The 13,311-nt window shown below is 41.4% G+C and overlaps 1 protein-coding gene across 1 annotated transcript in view; it reads right to left on the minus strand.

The window, feature by feature from the left end:
• LOC114667294 (A disintegrin and metalloproteinase with thrombospondin motifs 7) overlaps positions 1–13,311 on the minus strand; it is a 92,102-nt gene that overhangs the window by 17,483 nt on the left and 61,308 nt on the right. Inside the window, exons 17-18 of the mRNA XM_028822548.2 lie at positions 8,288–8,414; positions 7,684–7,894 (exon numbers count right to left, since the gene is read on the minus strand). Coding sequence (XP_028678381.1) covers positions 7,684–7,894; positions 8,288–8,414 — 338 coding nt within the window. The remainder of the gene's footprint in view (positions 1–7,683; positions 7,895–8,287; positions 8,415–13,311) is intronic.

Below are 13,311 nucleotides of genomic sequence, written 5' to 3' on the forward strand. Positions count from 1 at the left end.
ACAAGTAATAGAATACATTTAAAAATAATGTTCCTCCTGGACGTCTCCTTGGTATCTCTGCTTGTCTAAGCCTCTCTTGCCCTATGTGTACTATAATGCATGTGCATCAGAGGGCCTCCTCACATGCTCAGTCAAGGTAGTGTTAGCACGTCACAGCAGGAGGGGTGCTGTCACTGACTTTCTTTCCTCCTTTTCCACTTGCAGCTCTGAGAAACTGCCCAATGAGGACACCTAACCCCACCCCTTCAGGAACTCAGCGACATAAAAAGCCAGCCAGCTGGAGACAAGTTGGTAGTTGACCTGGGAGACTACTGTGAGACAGAGCTCCCGAGAGCTATATTGTTTGAGATTGAAGGCTACGTGGAAGTATCATTAATACTGCCAGAGCAGCGATTCACTTTGTTTACTAATTTTGGACATTTCTGTTTGCTTCTTTCTAGTTGGCGTTACAAATATTCCTGTGTTGCCCATCCTGCATTACCAATACTGGACACAGTGGCGTAGTCGGCAGGATCTGGCTGTCGAGATGGCAGAGCACAGCAACCTGATGGATGTGGTGATGCCCAAAAGATAGAGCTAAAAGATAAAAGGTGGTACATATGAGATAGTAAGTGATGATCACAAGATAGTTTCCCAAAAAAAAAAACAAAATTGCACCATATCTCCTCAGGGGCTCAAAATTTGGCCAGATTACTGAGTGTGCAATCTTGTTTTTATAGTGCTGCCAAAATGATGGCAGATGCTGTACATAACAGAAACACAAGACCAGCAATTGATATCATAATATTGATATTACAATTTGTACTGATGGGGGTCCATTGTTGATCACATGTTCCTGCTACATACAGCACATGCCATCATTGAGGTGGCAGTGTAAAAATGTCCCAGATTTGGATCAGACCTACAGTACGCTATGATTCTGGTTTCTTTTTAATTATCTTCCTAGCATTTCTAACACATGCATATAATTTATTTTTTTGCTATAGAAAATTCAAACCTAGCATTAGTTTTTACTTTTGGTGTTGTTTTAATAAAGTTAATGTTATAACAGTTAATAATATTTAATTTTTTTACACAAATTTTGTTTCATGTGACTGTGATGACTTCATCAGATGTGACGATGTAAATATGGTGGTGATCGCACATGGAGTTACTGTATCTCTCAGTGGATAAAACTTTGTCACTGCAATCCTCTCATTTAGTTTACCTTCAAAAATTCATGTAGTGGGCTTCATTTGGTATCTTGACCTTAGCTTTACTTTAAAGAGTTTTCTCTTTGGTTTCTCCCTTTTACTTCAATGCTCAGTACTTGTGCCTTTCTAGTTTTGACCTCTGCATGTCTGACTATGTCTTGTTCCAGTGCTTTGTTTATCATCTCCTGGTCTGTTTTCAGAATCACTATAATCTTTGGGTACACATTCATACTTACTGTATAACAGTATAAAGAAACACCTCTCTAAGGTCAGTGATTCTGCATTTCAAACATTAAGACTATGAATTAATTTTTACTCTAAGCTTTGATCCATGTCTAGATTGTAGTACATTAGTGTCACTAAACTCCAACATTTCAGCTTTTGCGAATTTCTCTGATGCTCCTTTCCAATGATCCCTTTAGAAATTGTGTTTATTCTCTGTCACTCAACTCAGTAAGTCAATTTGGACAAGCGTAAGTCAAACACAAACAATGAAAATAATGGCCTATAGCTAGAGGAATGTTTCTTTTGCTTGGACAGCTACAGATATGTTGTTAATAATTGTACCCAGAGTCTTGTCAGATCAGTGTAAGGCTGAAGGCTTAAGTTCAACAGGCACAAGCTTAACTTCAGAATTGTGCCAAAAGTAATGTTTATATTCGAATGAATATGAAATACCTGAGAAGACTGAAAAGTACAATCTTGTTACTAGTAGTTCCATCTATCATCTCATATCTATTATGTTTAAGCTAGGGTTATTCCCTTGGCTTCAGTTTAAATTCCTTTTATATATCTTTTTTATTCATTTTCGATTTTGTTATTGCCGTTGTTTCTGATTATATTATTTTTTATTTAATTATGTATACTATATTTATAATTACTATACATTTTCTTTTCTTTTTTATTTATTATTAAGTTTCTTGTTCTCCTATGTTTCTGGAATTTGTTGGTGGATCCTCACCTCAAGGAACAGCCCCCAGTCTTTAAAGGAAAGCTGGGAAAGCGAGTCCCTTGCAGTTCATTAAATGTGCTTTGGTGGAGTGTTGGATCTTCTATATGATTTCTTTGTTTTTTTGGTTTAATGGTTTCATCTGCTCATTTTACCTCTGTTTAAAGATTTTGATTTTGGATTTTGTTTTGAGACTTGTTTGCTTTCGGATTGCCTTGTTTGGGTTTTCATATTTTTAAGCTTTTTCCTGTCGTTAGTTAAAAAACATCTTTTAATAAGAACCTTGCTTTGGATCTATCTTATATTCCACTGTCGGGCAACTGGTGTGAATTTTCTAGGGGCGCTGCGAAAACTTTTGTAAAATATTTAAAATTGCTAGTGTTTTTGAACTTTTGGTTGATTAAAAAGATAATGTTAAAAAAAATATTTTATGTTGGAAAAACAGGTAACGGTTAATCAGATTGTTGAATAAACGAATGTATTTATTTTGAATGCAAGTTAAAATTTTCGCTGTTCACCATTCATCATAATATCAACACCAGCGGTGTCAAAAACACATCTTGTGAGACTTAAAAAGTCTCGTTGTTAGAAGATCTTGTTCACTGTACGGATAGAAGGCGGCGGAACAAATATAGAACGAGAAAATACGAACGCTACTGTTTTTATTGGCGATTGTCCATAGATTGTGTCGTCACAACTTTATTTATGGGCAGTCCCTCAGGTGCGTCGCGAAAGAAAATTTTTGGACTTAGTGCGCTGCAACTCGAAAAAGGTTGCCTTTCACTGTTATATTCAGTGTTCTTTACAGTTTTCTCTCCATGGTAAGGTATTTCTGTATTTTGTGACTTTCTGGGCACTTTTTAAGTTCTCATTGAGTGCATTTATATGCACTTGAATAACCTGGTTATTCACAAAATGCTATACATACCCTTATTTCATTTAGAGAAACCAGGATATTGGTCTATGAGAAATTGGGTTAACACATGTTATCCTCTATGTAAGGCCTTAACCAGGTTGTAGTTAAGGACTTTGTAGTCTGAGGCAAATATTCACATTATTCTTTCTCCTGTTTAAAGTAATCTGTCTCAATATTTCAGAAATCAATAAATTTATGTTTATGAGCTAAACGTACAGTAGTAAGCAAGTAGCAGGCTACGGATCAATGGGCTCCATTTCCAAGTCTGCCCCGAAGGGTATTGCCCCGATTGGACGTCTGCAATGGGTGCAGGGGCTGCTGGGGACAAGAAGGGCCAGAGGAAACTTTAAAAGGGAGCTGCCTAAGCAGCAAGGACACCCCGTTGTTTGGTGGTGTTTGTATTCACCCATTTGTCTCTTCTCTGTGGAATATCATTTCTATCCTGGATAATTGAACCTCTAAGGATGTATGGACTGTCTTGTGCCTGCCTGTCATGTGACTAGTGTTGGATTGGTCATATTGCTTCATGGAAGGGATCACTCCCCAGATCTCACCACCCCACACCACATCAGGAATACTGGTAGGACTGTTTATTACATTACTCACAGAAAGCTGTTCCTGGGTCGTCATCTTTCCTCCATACCACTTCTTCCATTACTGCTGCATTGGGACTGTGTTAAGGACTCTGTCGTGAGTGTGTATTGTTAGGTGTTTATTGTTGTGTGTTAGAATTTGCTATTGTCGTAGGGGAAGGGTGGGGGCGCCTGGTTATTAGTTGTTTATATGTCCTTTTCATTTAATGTATAACTAAATTATTTATTTATTCAATTTGCTGTAAATTTGTGTCTGTATGTGTGTGTGTGTGGTGTGAGTTCGGCTAAGGCTTGGTGCATTCCTGGGATCCACCAAAAACTAAACAAATCATTGTCCCGTTGACCGGACCGCTACAAGCTCAGCAGCTCAATCTCAGAAGACACTGGCTCCACTCATTTTTGGATTCACAGCGGTAGTTGATGATTTTTAATCTTTCTTTTAGCACATTTTAATGACACTGGAGTGTTTTGCCATTTACTCGATAAATGGACTGGCACATGTAAACACATTTTTAAATTGCCAAGTTCCTCTCTTAACTGGGTTACTTGCCTTATCCTGGTTTTGTGTGTTTATGTAAATCCATTTCTGAGGTAGAAGCTTTCCAGTTTTCCAGGATCAGGCTCCCCTTAGGTGAGACTTATTTTTGGGCTGGCCAGTTGGGTTTCTGGCATGTGTTTTCAGCTCAGTTTTGAAGGCTTTACATCTTTGGTATCATTGAGACCACTGAGCTACAACAACACCAAACTAAAAAATGACATCTTCTGCAGATGTTGTCTGTTAAAAGTTCAAAGTGAGGAAATGTTTGACGAGGAAATGTGGTTTAACAACGGGAGATGAATGAGGAAACCCTAATGACTGACACTCATTCACACCGTCAGTGTGAAAATGGAGGAAGCTACATGGACGCTAGTAGTGTTAGACACGGGGTAAGTCACTTTAAAGATGGGAACTCACAAATCAACTCACTGCTGGTTATCAATGAGTTCCATCAATCTATCCATTTTCCACCACATATCGGAAGTAGGGTCATGGGGGCATCAGTCTAAGCAGTGAAGCCCAAATGTCCTTTTCCCCAGCCACACATGCCAACTCATACTGTGCGATCCCAAGGCATTCCCAGACCATGTGTGAGATATAAATCTCTCATTGAGCCCTGGGTCTTCAATGGGGTATCCTCCCAACTGGTCATGCCTGTAAAACTTCCTCAGGGAGGCATCCAGGAGGCATCTTTATTAGATACCTGAACCACCTCAATTGGTTCATTTTGATGCAGAGGGTCAACTCCAAGTCTCTCCTGGATGCCTGTGCTTCTCACCCTCTCTCCCTGCAGAGAAGGGTCATTTTGGTTGCTTACACCGGCAATCTCATTCTTTTGGTAATTACCCAAAGCTCATGACTATAGGTGAGAGTAGGGATGTAGATGAACTGATGAATCGAGAGCTTCGCCTTCTGACTTAGCTCATTCTTCCCCACTACAGATAGGTATAGTGACCGCATAAGTGAGTTTGCCACCCCAATCCGTCTGTTGATCTCACCATACCTTTTCCCCTCACTCGTGAACAAGACTCTGAGGTATTTAAACTCCTCCACTTGAGGTAGTAACTCACCTCCCATTTGGAGAGGGCAGTCCACCCTTTTCCTACTGAGGTCAATGACCACAAATTTGGAGGTGCTGATCCTTATACCTACCACTTCACATCTGGGTACAAACTGTCCCAGTGCATTCTGGTGTTCACAGCCTGATGAAGCCAACAGGACCACGTCATCTGCAAAAAGCAGCCACGTGATTCTAAGGTCACCAAACTGGACCCCCTCCAGTTCAGTTCATCAATGCAATGTGGTTACCAAAAGCAACAAAAAAAGAACAATTAGTTTATTGTGGAAAGCCAACACATGATAATCAGAAAATGAGGCTGCACAAGTAGCAGTGCAGTTGGCTGGAATGGAGTTCTAATGCAAAGGTGATCTTCATACTTCCATACCGATACAAACATTAAAGGCTGGTTTAGTGAAAATGACACAGAGACTCTGTGCATGGAAGACACAGTGCCGTGTATCCAAAGTAATGAATTTTGAGGATATGATGATTATGTGTGTGTCAGAATGATGAATGAAGGGCTGAAAATGGGGCAACAAGTCATAAAGGCACAAGATAGACATGCAAAAATATCTAAAGTGCATCTGTTGATCATGTAGGACCCCAACTTATGAGAATATCCACTCTCCTTTCACTACTTTTAGTCAATAGGTCTGACACTCAAACCATATCATTTTTTCCTTAATAAGTCAGTAATAGCAGGCACAACTCTTTGTCCATCAGCAGAGTCATACTTTCTCTGTTGTGAAGTTTTTAGGTATGCAGCATTGACCAAAAACTGTTACCAACTGACTAGAAGACTATTAACATGGCGAATGTACAGGCCCAAACAAATACAAATGTGTTTTAGTTGCTGACAGTGCACATGCTTTTCATTGCAGTATGTGTGCAGGTTTTATGCTTGACATGTTGACACGAGAGTTTTGTATAGAAAATGATTTTGGACACAGAGGGACGTCCCCATGTGTGGCTGGCATGCAATGGGTTTAAGCAGCGTGCTACACACGGAATGCGCTGACGCAGATGCGCTGCCATGTATCCAAACTGGTGAATTTCGAGGATAGGCTAGTTAAGTGGGCACCAGAATGATGAACAAAAGGCTGAATGTGAGGCAACAGGTCATCAAAGCAGAAGGCAGGCATGCAAAAATATCTGAAATCCATTTGTTTATCTTATAGGGCTAGGAGACTAGGTGAATGGGCCACCCTCAAGCATGAATGTGTTTGGGCCTCTGACCATGCATGTGCTTTGTGTTGTCGTTTGCACTCTGGCTTCACATGATAAGTAAAAACAAGCCCTTATTCACACAAGATAGGGTATTTGTACAGAGGTAAACCAAGGTGAGTTGATTTGAAAGATATGCAGTAATTTCTTCTCACATTCTTGCTCAATGATAAAATTATTATACCAAATCCTTTTGATATGACCCGGCACGGTGGCGCAGTGGGTAGCCCTGCTGCCTCGCAGTTGGGAGACCTGGGGACCCGGGTTCGCTTCCCGGGTCCTCCCTGCATGGAGTTTGCATGTTCTCCCCGTGTCTGCGTGGGTTTCCTCCGGGCGCTCCGGTTTCCTCCCAAAGACATGCTGGTTAGGTGGATTGGCGATTCTAAATTGGCCCTAGTGTATGCATGGTGTGTGGGTGTGTTTGTGTGTGTCCTGCGGTGGGTTGGCACCCTGCCCGGGATTGGTTCGTGCCCTGTGTTGGCTGGGATTGGCTCCAGCAGACCCCCGTGACTCTGTGTTCGGATTCAGCGGGTTGGAAAATGGATGGATGGATGGATATGACCTCATCCAATGTTTTGTTTAGTCACCATCTTCCCAGATCACCCTGTGAGATTATCAGTAACAGCCAGTACTTAAAACCAATTATCCTTCTCAACACTGCATCTCCACTTAATTTTCACATCCATCTTAGCTCAGGAATACAGATACCATCAAACAATCAAGAAGAAGAACAACAGGGAATTGGGGAAAAGTAAAGGATTAGTCTGCTCCCTTTCAGCCTCCTATCATACTCACTTCCAAGATGGGGGCAGCACAAAGCTGTCAAAAGAAAATGGCACAAATAATTTTCTTGACTGTTCAGGTAGGAAGCTCCAGGGGAGTTAGGTCATAAGAGGATGACATCTGTGGGCATAATTACCTATTTAGGGGATTTTCTCTTGCTGATTGGTTATATTTTTCATAATAGCTTTTTATGTTGGAATTATAAAAAAAAAAAGACTTGGGAATTTTGGAGGAAATCCTAAATTTGGGAAAACTAGACAGAGTAAAACTAAACTGAAGGACATTTTTCCAACATGTGTAAGAAAGGACATGCTAGTTCCTGGGACCATGAATAATATGGGAGGATGGGTCCTTACAGGGAGTAAAGAGCAGACCATTACCATGCTGTAGATCATTCTAGTGTTAGTAAGGGAATTTGCCATCTCACCTCAGTCCAGCTGCCCACAGACCATTCAGGACAGCTTCGGTCCCGGTTGCATGGTGCCACAGTTACAGGTTTTTCTAGGTGTTTGCATTCAGACAGCTGCAGCGCCCTCTGCTCGTCCAATCCGACACTTTGGATACAAAGCACCGTCCGAATTGTGGTTCCGCTGTCGCCACAAGTGGCTGAGCACTTCTGCCACTCTCCCACCCACCATCTGCAGTGGAAAAAAAAGGACAAGGAATGTGGTGTTTACCCTTAAACTGCTGGCCGCCGAGAACAATATCTTCTCACATCAAAAACAAGAAGCTATTGACCTGGATTCTACTAAATTAGCAAGTCAAATGTAGGGTGCAGTGATTTTGGCCTGGGGGAGGCGACTGGCACCTCCCACACAGAACAGTTTTCAGTACAAGCTGCATACAGTGACCACTTTATGGGCTCTCCGCATGCATGTGCATCCCGAAATTCAGACCATGCTTGAAAAATATCACTGCAGTGGGGACCAAATGACTGTGGTCAGCTACTTCTTACAGGCCTGTCTCCAACTATACCAGGCTCATGCCAGCCACACAAATGCTTAAAATAGAGAAAAAGGTGAAGATCTGACCTTGCTGGGCATGGCTCCTCATTACAGCTGGCCTGCTGGTCATCTGGCCGTGTTGCCGGTTCACAGTAGTGCTCTTCTACTATCCCTTCTGTCCTTTCCATGCAGTGAACAATCTGCCTCTGAACACCTGAAATGTGGACACACATCAGCAATGAACACATCTCTGTCAGTCATCGACCAAGAGGACGTCACCCTGACCTCCGACCCCTAGCCCCCATCATGTCACATCTGCCAAATATCAGAACCTTGGAGCCACAATGTCTTTTGTTCATTGTGTGTATTGCATAGGAAAATGAGTTCCACTAATTAATTATTGCAAAAGAGTCATACATGCATATATTCAGACATCATCCGGTAGGTCGCAGGAAAAGGAGCAATGGACTTTAAAATTGTGAGGCGACAGCACAGCAATAATAAGAAACGAACTAGAAGATGCGCACATGGTTTAACATTCAGGGACTCACTGTAGTTAACTGTTACGACAGTTGGAATGTTTTACATTTTTCCTCATTTAGGCTACTTAAAAAAAAACAGATTTCACATTTTTGTTTACTAAATACAGTATTTCTGTAACATATCCAAATAAAAAAGTAATAACAGAAAGTACACATTTTAAATACCATTTTACAATATCACATGGATATTGTTGTTAGATGTTAGCTGTGGATGGTCTGTGGTGAGACCAGTGGGATGGGGGGTGCTACCGACACCCTTAACCCCAAACTCACCACGACAAACACAAGTTCTCGGTTGAAGGGCCTACTTTTATTAAATCTTTTAAATGGGCTGCTTCCACACTTAACAGAAAAACTATTTCTTTTCTTTTTGTTTTTTTTGGCTTTTGCTTTTTGTTTCTATTATCCCTCTAGACCTCCAGGCAGGCGCTGTCCTCTTCCACCCAACTCCATCTTGGCTGGATGAGGCTGAGCAGCTGCTTCTATGCCTGACCTGAGAATACTTCAGGTGCCACCATACTGCATCCAGGAAGCACTTCCGGACCAGGTGGAACCTCCTTAGAAACTAGAAGGTCTCCTCTTTTCTGCATTTCCCCCAATTAGAACTACAACTCCTATGTTGCCCTGAACTACAACTACCCTCCACCCGAGGGATGCTGCCATCTCATATAATGGGGAAGGAATTTTTCTGGACAGACAATCTCCCCCTGCTTATCCATTTTGGCCTCTCGGCCAGGTTGATTGCGGCTGTTCTATCCATGTCCTTCCAATACAACCTCCTGTCCAGTCAAGAACCTACCCTTCTCACTGGTCAGGATACTAGTACATCCACCCTGGCACCTACAATTGCTAATTGTAGTTCATATTTCTTAAACATAAAACATTAAAAATAAACAATCAATGGAGAGTGCAAATATCTGTTGAAGTCCGCCTGTGCATATAAAAGCATATGACATGATGGTGAGCTGCCAGCTGCGTGTGACTCTGCTGCCATTTCATTAACATCGTTTGTCATCACAAATGGCTTTGAGGCATGCAAAAGAGGACAATATACAAGATGAAATAATAACCTCCTCCGAGGCAAAAAAAAAAGTATAATTAATCAGTAATTGAGTTTGCACAGAATGTTCTCAGTTTTAAAAGCTCATTGACGCTTTCTAAATCGGAGTTCTGAAATTACATTCCTGTGCAATAAAAAATAACTCTTTTCAAATTTCAACGAGGCCAGTTCACTGGGAGTGGAGTTGTTTCATACAGACAGGTGGATGTGACAATAACAGGTGCTTCTCCATTTTATGTGATAGTCCCTAAAATTTCATGGCAAAGAATAAAGGAGGCCTGAGGGTCACGCTGCTGAAACTTCCCATAGGTCAAAAAACTATGTGGCCGACAAGTGTGGCCTTAGGTGTGTATGAATACTCATAGCACACATGTCAAAAACACCATGAATTCCATTTCATTACCTCTATAAAACACCACCGAGCGTGGAGCCAAATCTCAAAATTACCAGACACCAATCTGGCATCTTTGTGATCCAAGCAGCATAATTGGCAGCCCTCTGTTGTCAGGTACACCTAGAGATGGACGGGTGGACAACGTCATTCTTAGTGGACACAGGGGCTCTATGTCATGCTGTTGGAGCTGCAAAGTCATCAGTCTTTAAGTGGAGGTGATGATGGCTCTGGCCAAGACATGCTGTTCACAAGAGATCACATAATCCAGTCATGGTGACTTGGGAAAGGTAGGTATGGATTTGTTCAATGTTGGATTTAGCACCCACTCGCATTAAAGGATTACTAATGTTTATTAGAGACAGCACAATTTTGTGGTTCATGATCTGTAGTTCCAGACTTATGTCCACATTCCACCCAGACGAAACCAGACTAAAAATTCTAAGAAGCTAAACAAAGTTTACATGCTCAAAACAAATCAGGCTGTCTTATGACTTTCACATCTCATGGTGATATGAACTCTAGCTGTCAGGGCCAGACATACCCAAGTGGCTGACATGACTTGACTGGCCATTATTATCTATTATCTATTAATGAGAGTTGACTAAACTTCAAAGCCAATTGCTTTATTCTTCTGAATTCATAATCAAACCAACATTCTGACTACCGACCAGCTAGAGGCCAGAGAAAAGCAAATGAACATCAGCTTGGTGCTTTCTTGGATACATTAGATGAAGAGAAGCAAACAGGCTATACTGTATGGCCAAATGTTAGTGTGCACCTGACCATCATGCCTATATGAGGTTGTTGGACATCCCATTCTAAAACCATAAGCATGGATATGAAGCTGACACCCCAGTGCAGCTAAAACAACCTCCACTCTTCTGGGAAGACTTTCCATGAGATGTTGGAGTGTATCTGTGGGAATTTGTGTCCATTCAGTAAAAAGAGTATTTGTGAGGTCAGGAGCTGATGTTGAACAAGAAGACCAGCTGAGGTCACTCTTCTGTGCAGGCCTATATGTCTTTATGGATCTGCTTAATGCACAGGGCTGCAGTCATGCTAGAACAGAAAAGTGCCTTCCCAAACTGTTGCCACAATCGTCTAAAATGTCTTTGTATGCTGTAGCATTAACAGTCCCCTTCACTGTGAGCAAGGGACCTAGCTCAAATGCTAACAAAAAATAAGAGCCCAGAACATTATCCCTCCTTCACTAAACTTTACAGCAGGCACTATGCAGTCCAGATGGTAGCGTTCTCTTCTCATCCATCAAGCCCAGATTTATCCATCAGACTGCCACATAGTGATGCATGATTCATCAGTCCAGAGAACCTGTTTCCACTGCTCCAGAGTCCAATGGTGGCGTTCTTTACGCCACTCCAGCTGATGTCTGGCAATTCATATAAATGATCTCAGGCTTGTGAGGAGCTGACAACCCATTTCACGAAGGTTCCAACACACAGTTGCTAAAATTGCTTCCAGAAGCAGTTTGGAACTGTGTTGTGTGTGAGCAATAGAGTATAGGAAACTGTTATGCACCATGCACTTCAGGATATGGCAACCCTGCTTTGAGAGTTTGTGTGGTCTACCACTTCATGGCCAAGCTGTTGCTGCTGTTAGACAGTTCCATTTCATAATACAGTGGGAAAATAAGTATTTTACGTGTCAAGGTTTTCCTCAGTAAATATATTTCTAATGGGGCTATTGACATGGAATTTTCACCAGGTGTTGGTAACAACCCAAGTAATCCACACATATACAGAAATCAAAACAAATAAGTCCATAAATTAAGGTATGTGTAATAAAGTGGAATGACACAAGGAAAAAAGTATTGAACACATGAAGAAAAGGAGGTGCAAAAAGGCATCGAAAACCAAGAAACCAGCTGAAATCTGTCAGTAATTAGAAAGGAATCCTGCCCCCTATCAGTGCAAATTCATATCAGCTGGTTTAGTCCTAATTGATGGCCTATGAAATGGTTTCTCATTACCAAGGTGTCACACAAGAAGCATCTCATGATGGGTAAAAGCAAAGAGCTCTCTCAAGACCTTCATTACAAAACATACTGATGGCATTGGTTACAGATGTATTTCTAAACCTCTGATTGTTCTAGTGAGCACCATTGGGGGCATAGTCTGCAAGTGAAAAGAACATCATATCACCATAAACTGGCCATGACCAAGTGCTGCTAGCAAGATTTTGGACAGAGAAGTCAAAAGAATAATCAGAAGAGTTGTCCAAGAGACAAGGACCACTCATGGAGAGCTTCAGAAAGACCTGAAATTAGCAGGTACAAATTAAACAATAAGTAATGCATTCAACCGCCATGGCCTCTACGCATGCTCACCGCTCAAGACTCCACTGCTGAAGAAAAAGCATGTTGAAGCTTGTTTAAAATTTTCTGCACAACATTTGGACAAGCCAATGAATACTGGTCAGATGAGACCAAAATTGAACTCTTTGGATGTCATTACACACACCATGTTGGAGGAGAAATGGCACTGCACATCACCCCAAAAACACCATACCAACAGTGAAGTTTGGAAGTGGGAACATCATGGTGTGGGGCTGTTTTTCAGCATATGGTACAGGCAGACTTCATATAATTGAAGGAAGGATGAATGAAGAAATGTACCAGAACATTCTTGATAAGAATCTGCTACCATCTACCAGGATGCTGAAGGTGAAACAAGGGTGAACATTTCAGCAAGACAATGAACCCAAATACAGAGAATGGCCCAGTCAATTACCCGACTTGAATCCAATTGAAAATCTATGGAAAGAACTGAAGATCAGAGTTCATGGAAGAAGCCCCCAGAGCCTTCAGGATTTGTAGACAGTTTGTGTGGAAGAATGGGCCAAAGTCACACCAATGCATGCGACTAGTTTCTCCATCCAGGAGGCGTCTTGAAGCTGTCATTACCAACAATGGCTTTTCTCCTAAGTATTAAATAAATTTCAGTAAGCGTGTTCAATATTGATTCCCTGTGTCATTACACTTTATTACACATACAGTAACTTAATTTATGGACTTATTTGTTTTGATTTCTTTGTATGTTTGGATTGCTTGGGTTGTTACCGACATCTGGTGAAAATTTCATGTCAATAGTCCCATTAG

This window comes from Erpetoichthys calabaricus, chromosome 17, assembly GCF_900747795.2.
Source record: "Erpetoichthys calabaricus chromosome 17, fErpCal1.3, whole genome shotgun sequence".
In the NCBI taxonomy this organism is placed as follows: Eukaryota; Metazoa; Chordata; class Cladistia; order Polypteriformes; family Polypteridae; genus Erpetoichthys; species Erpetoichthys calabaricus.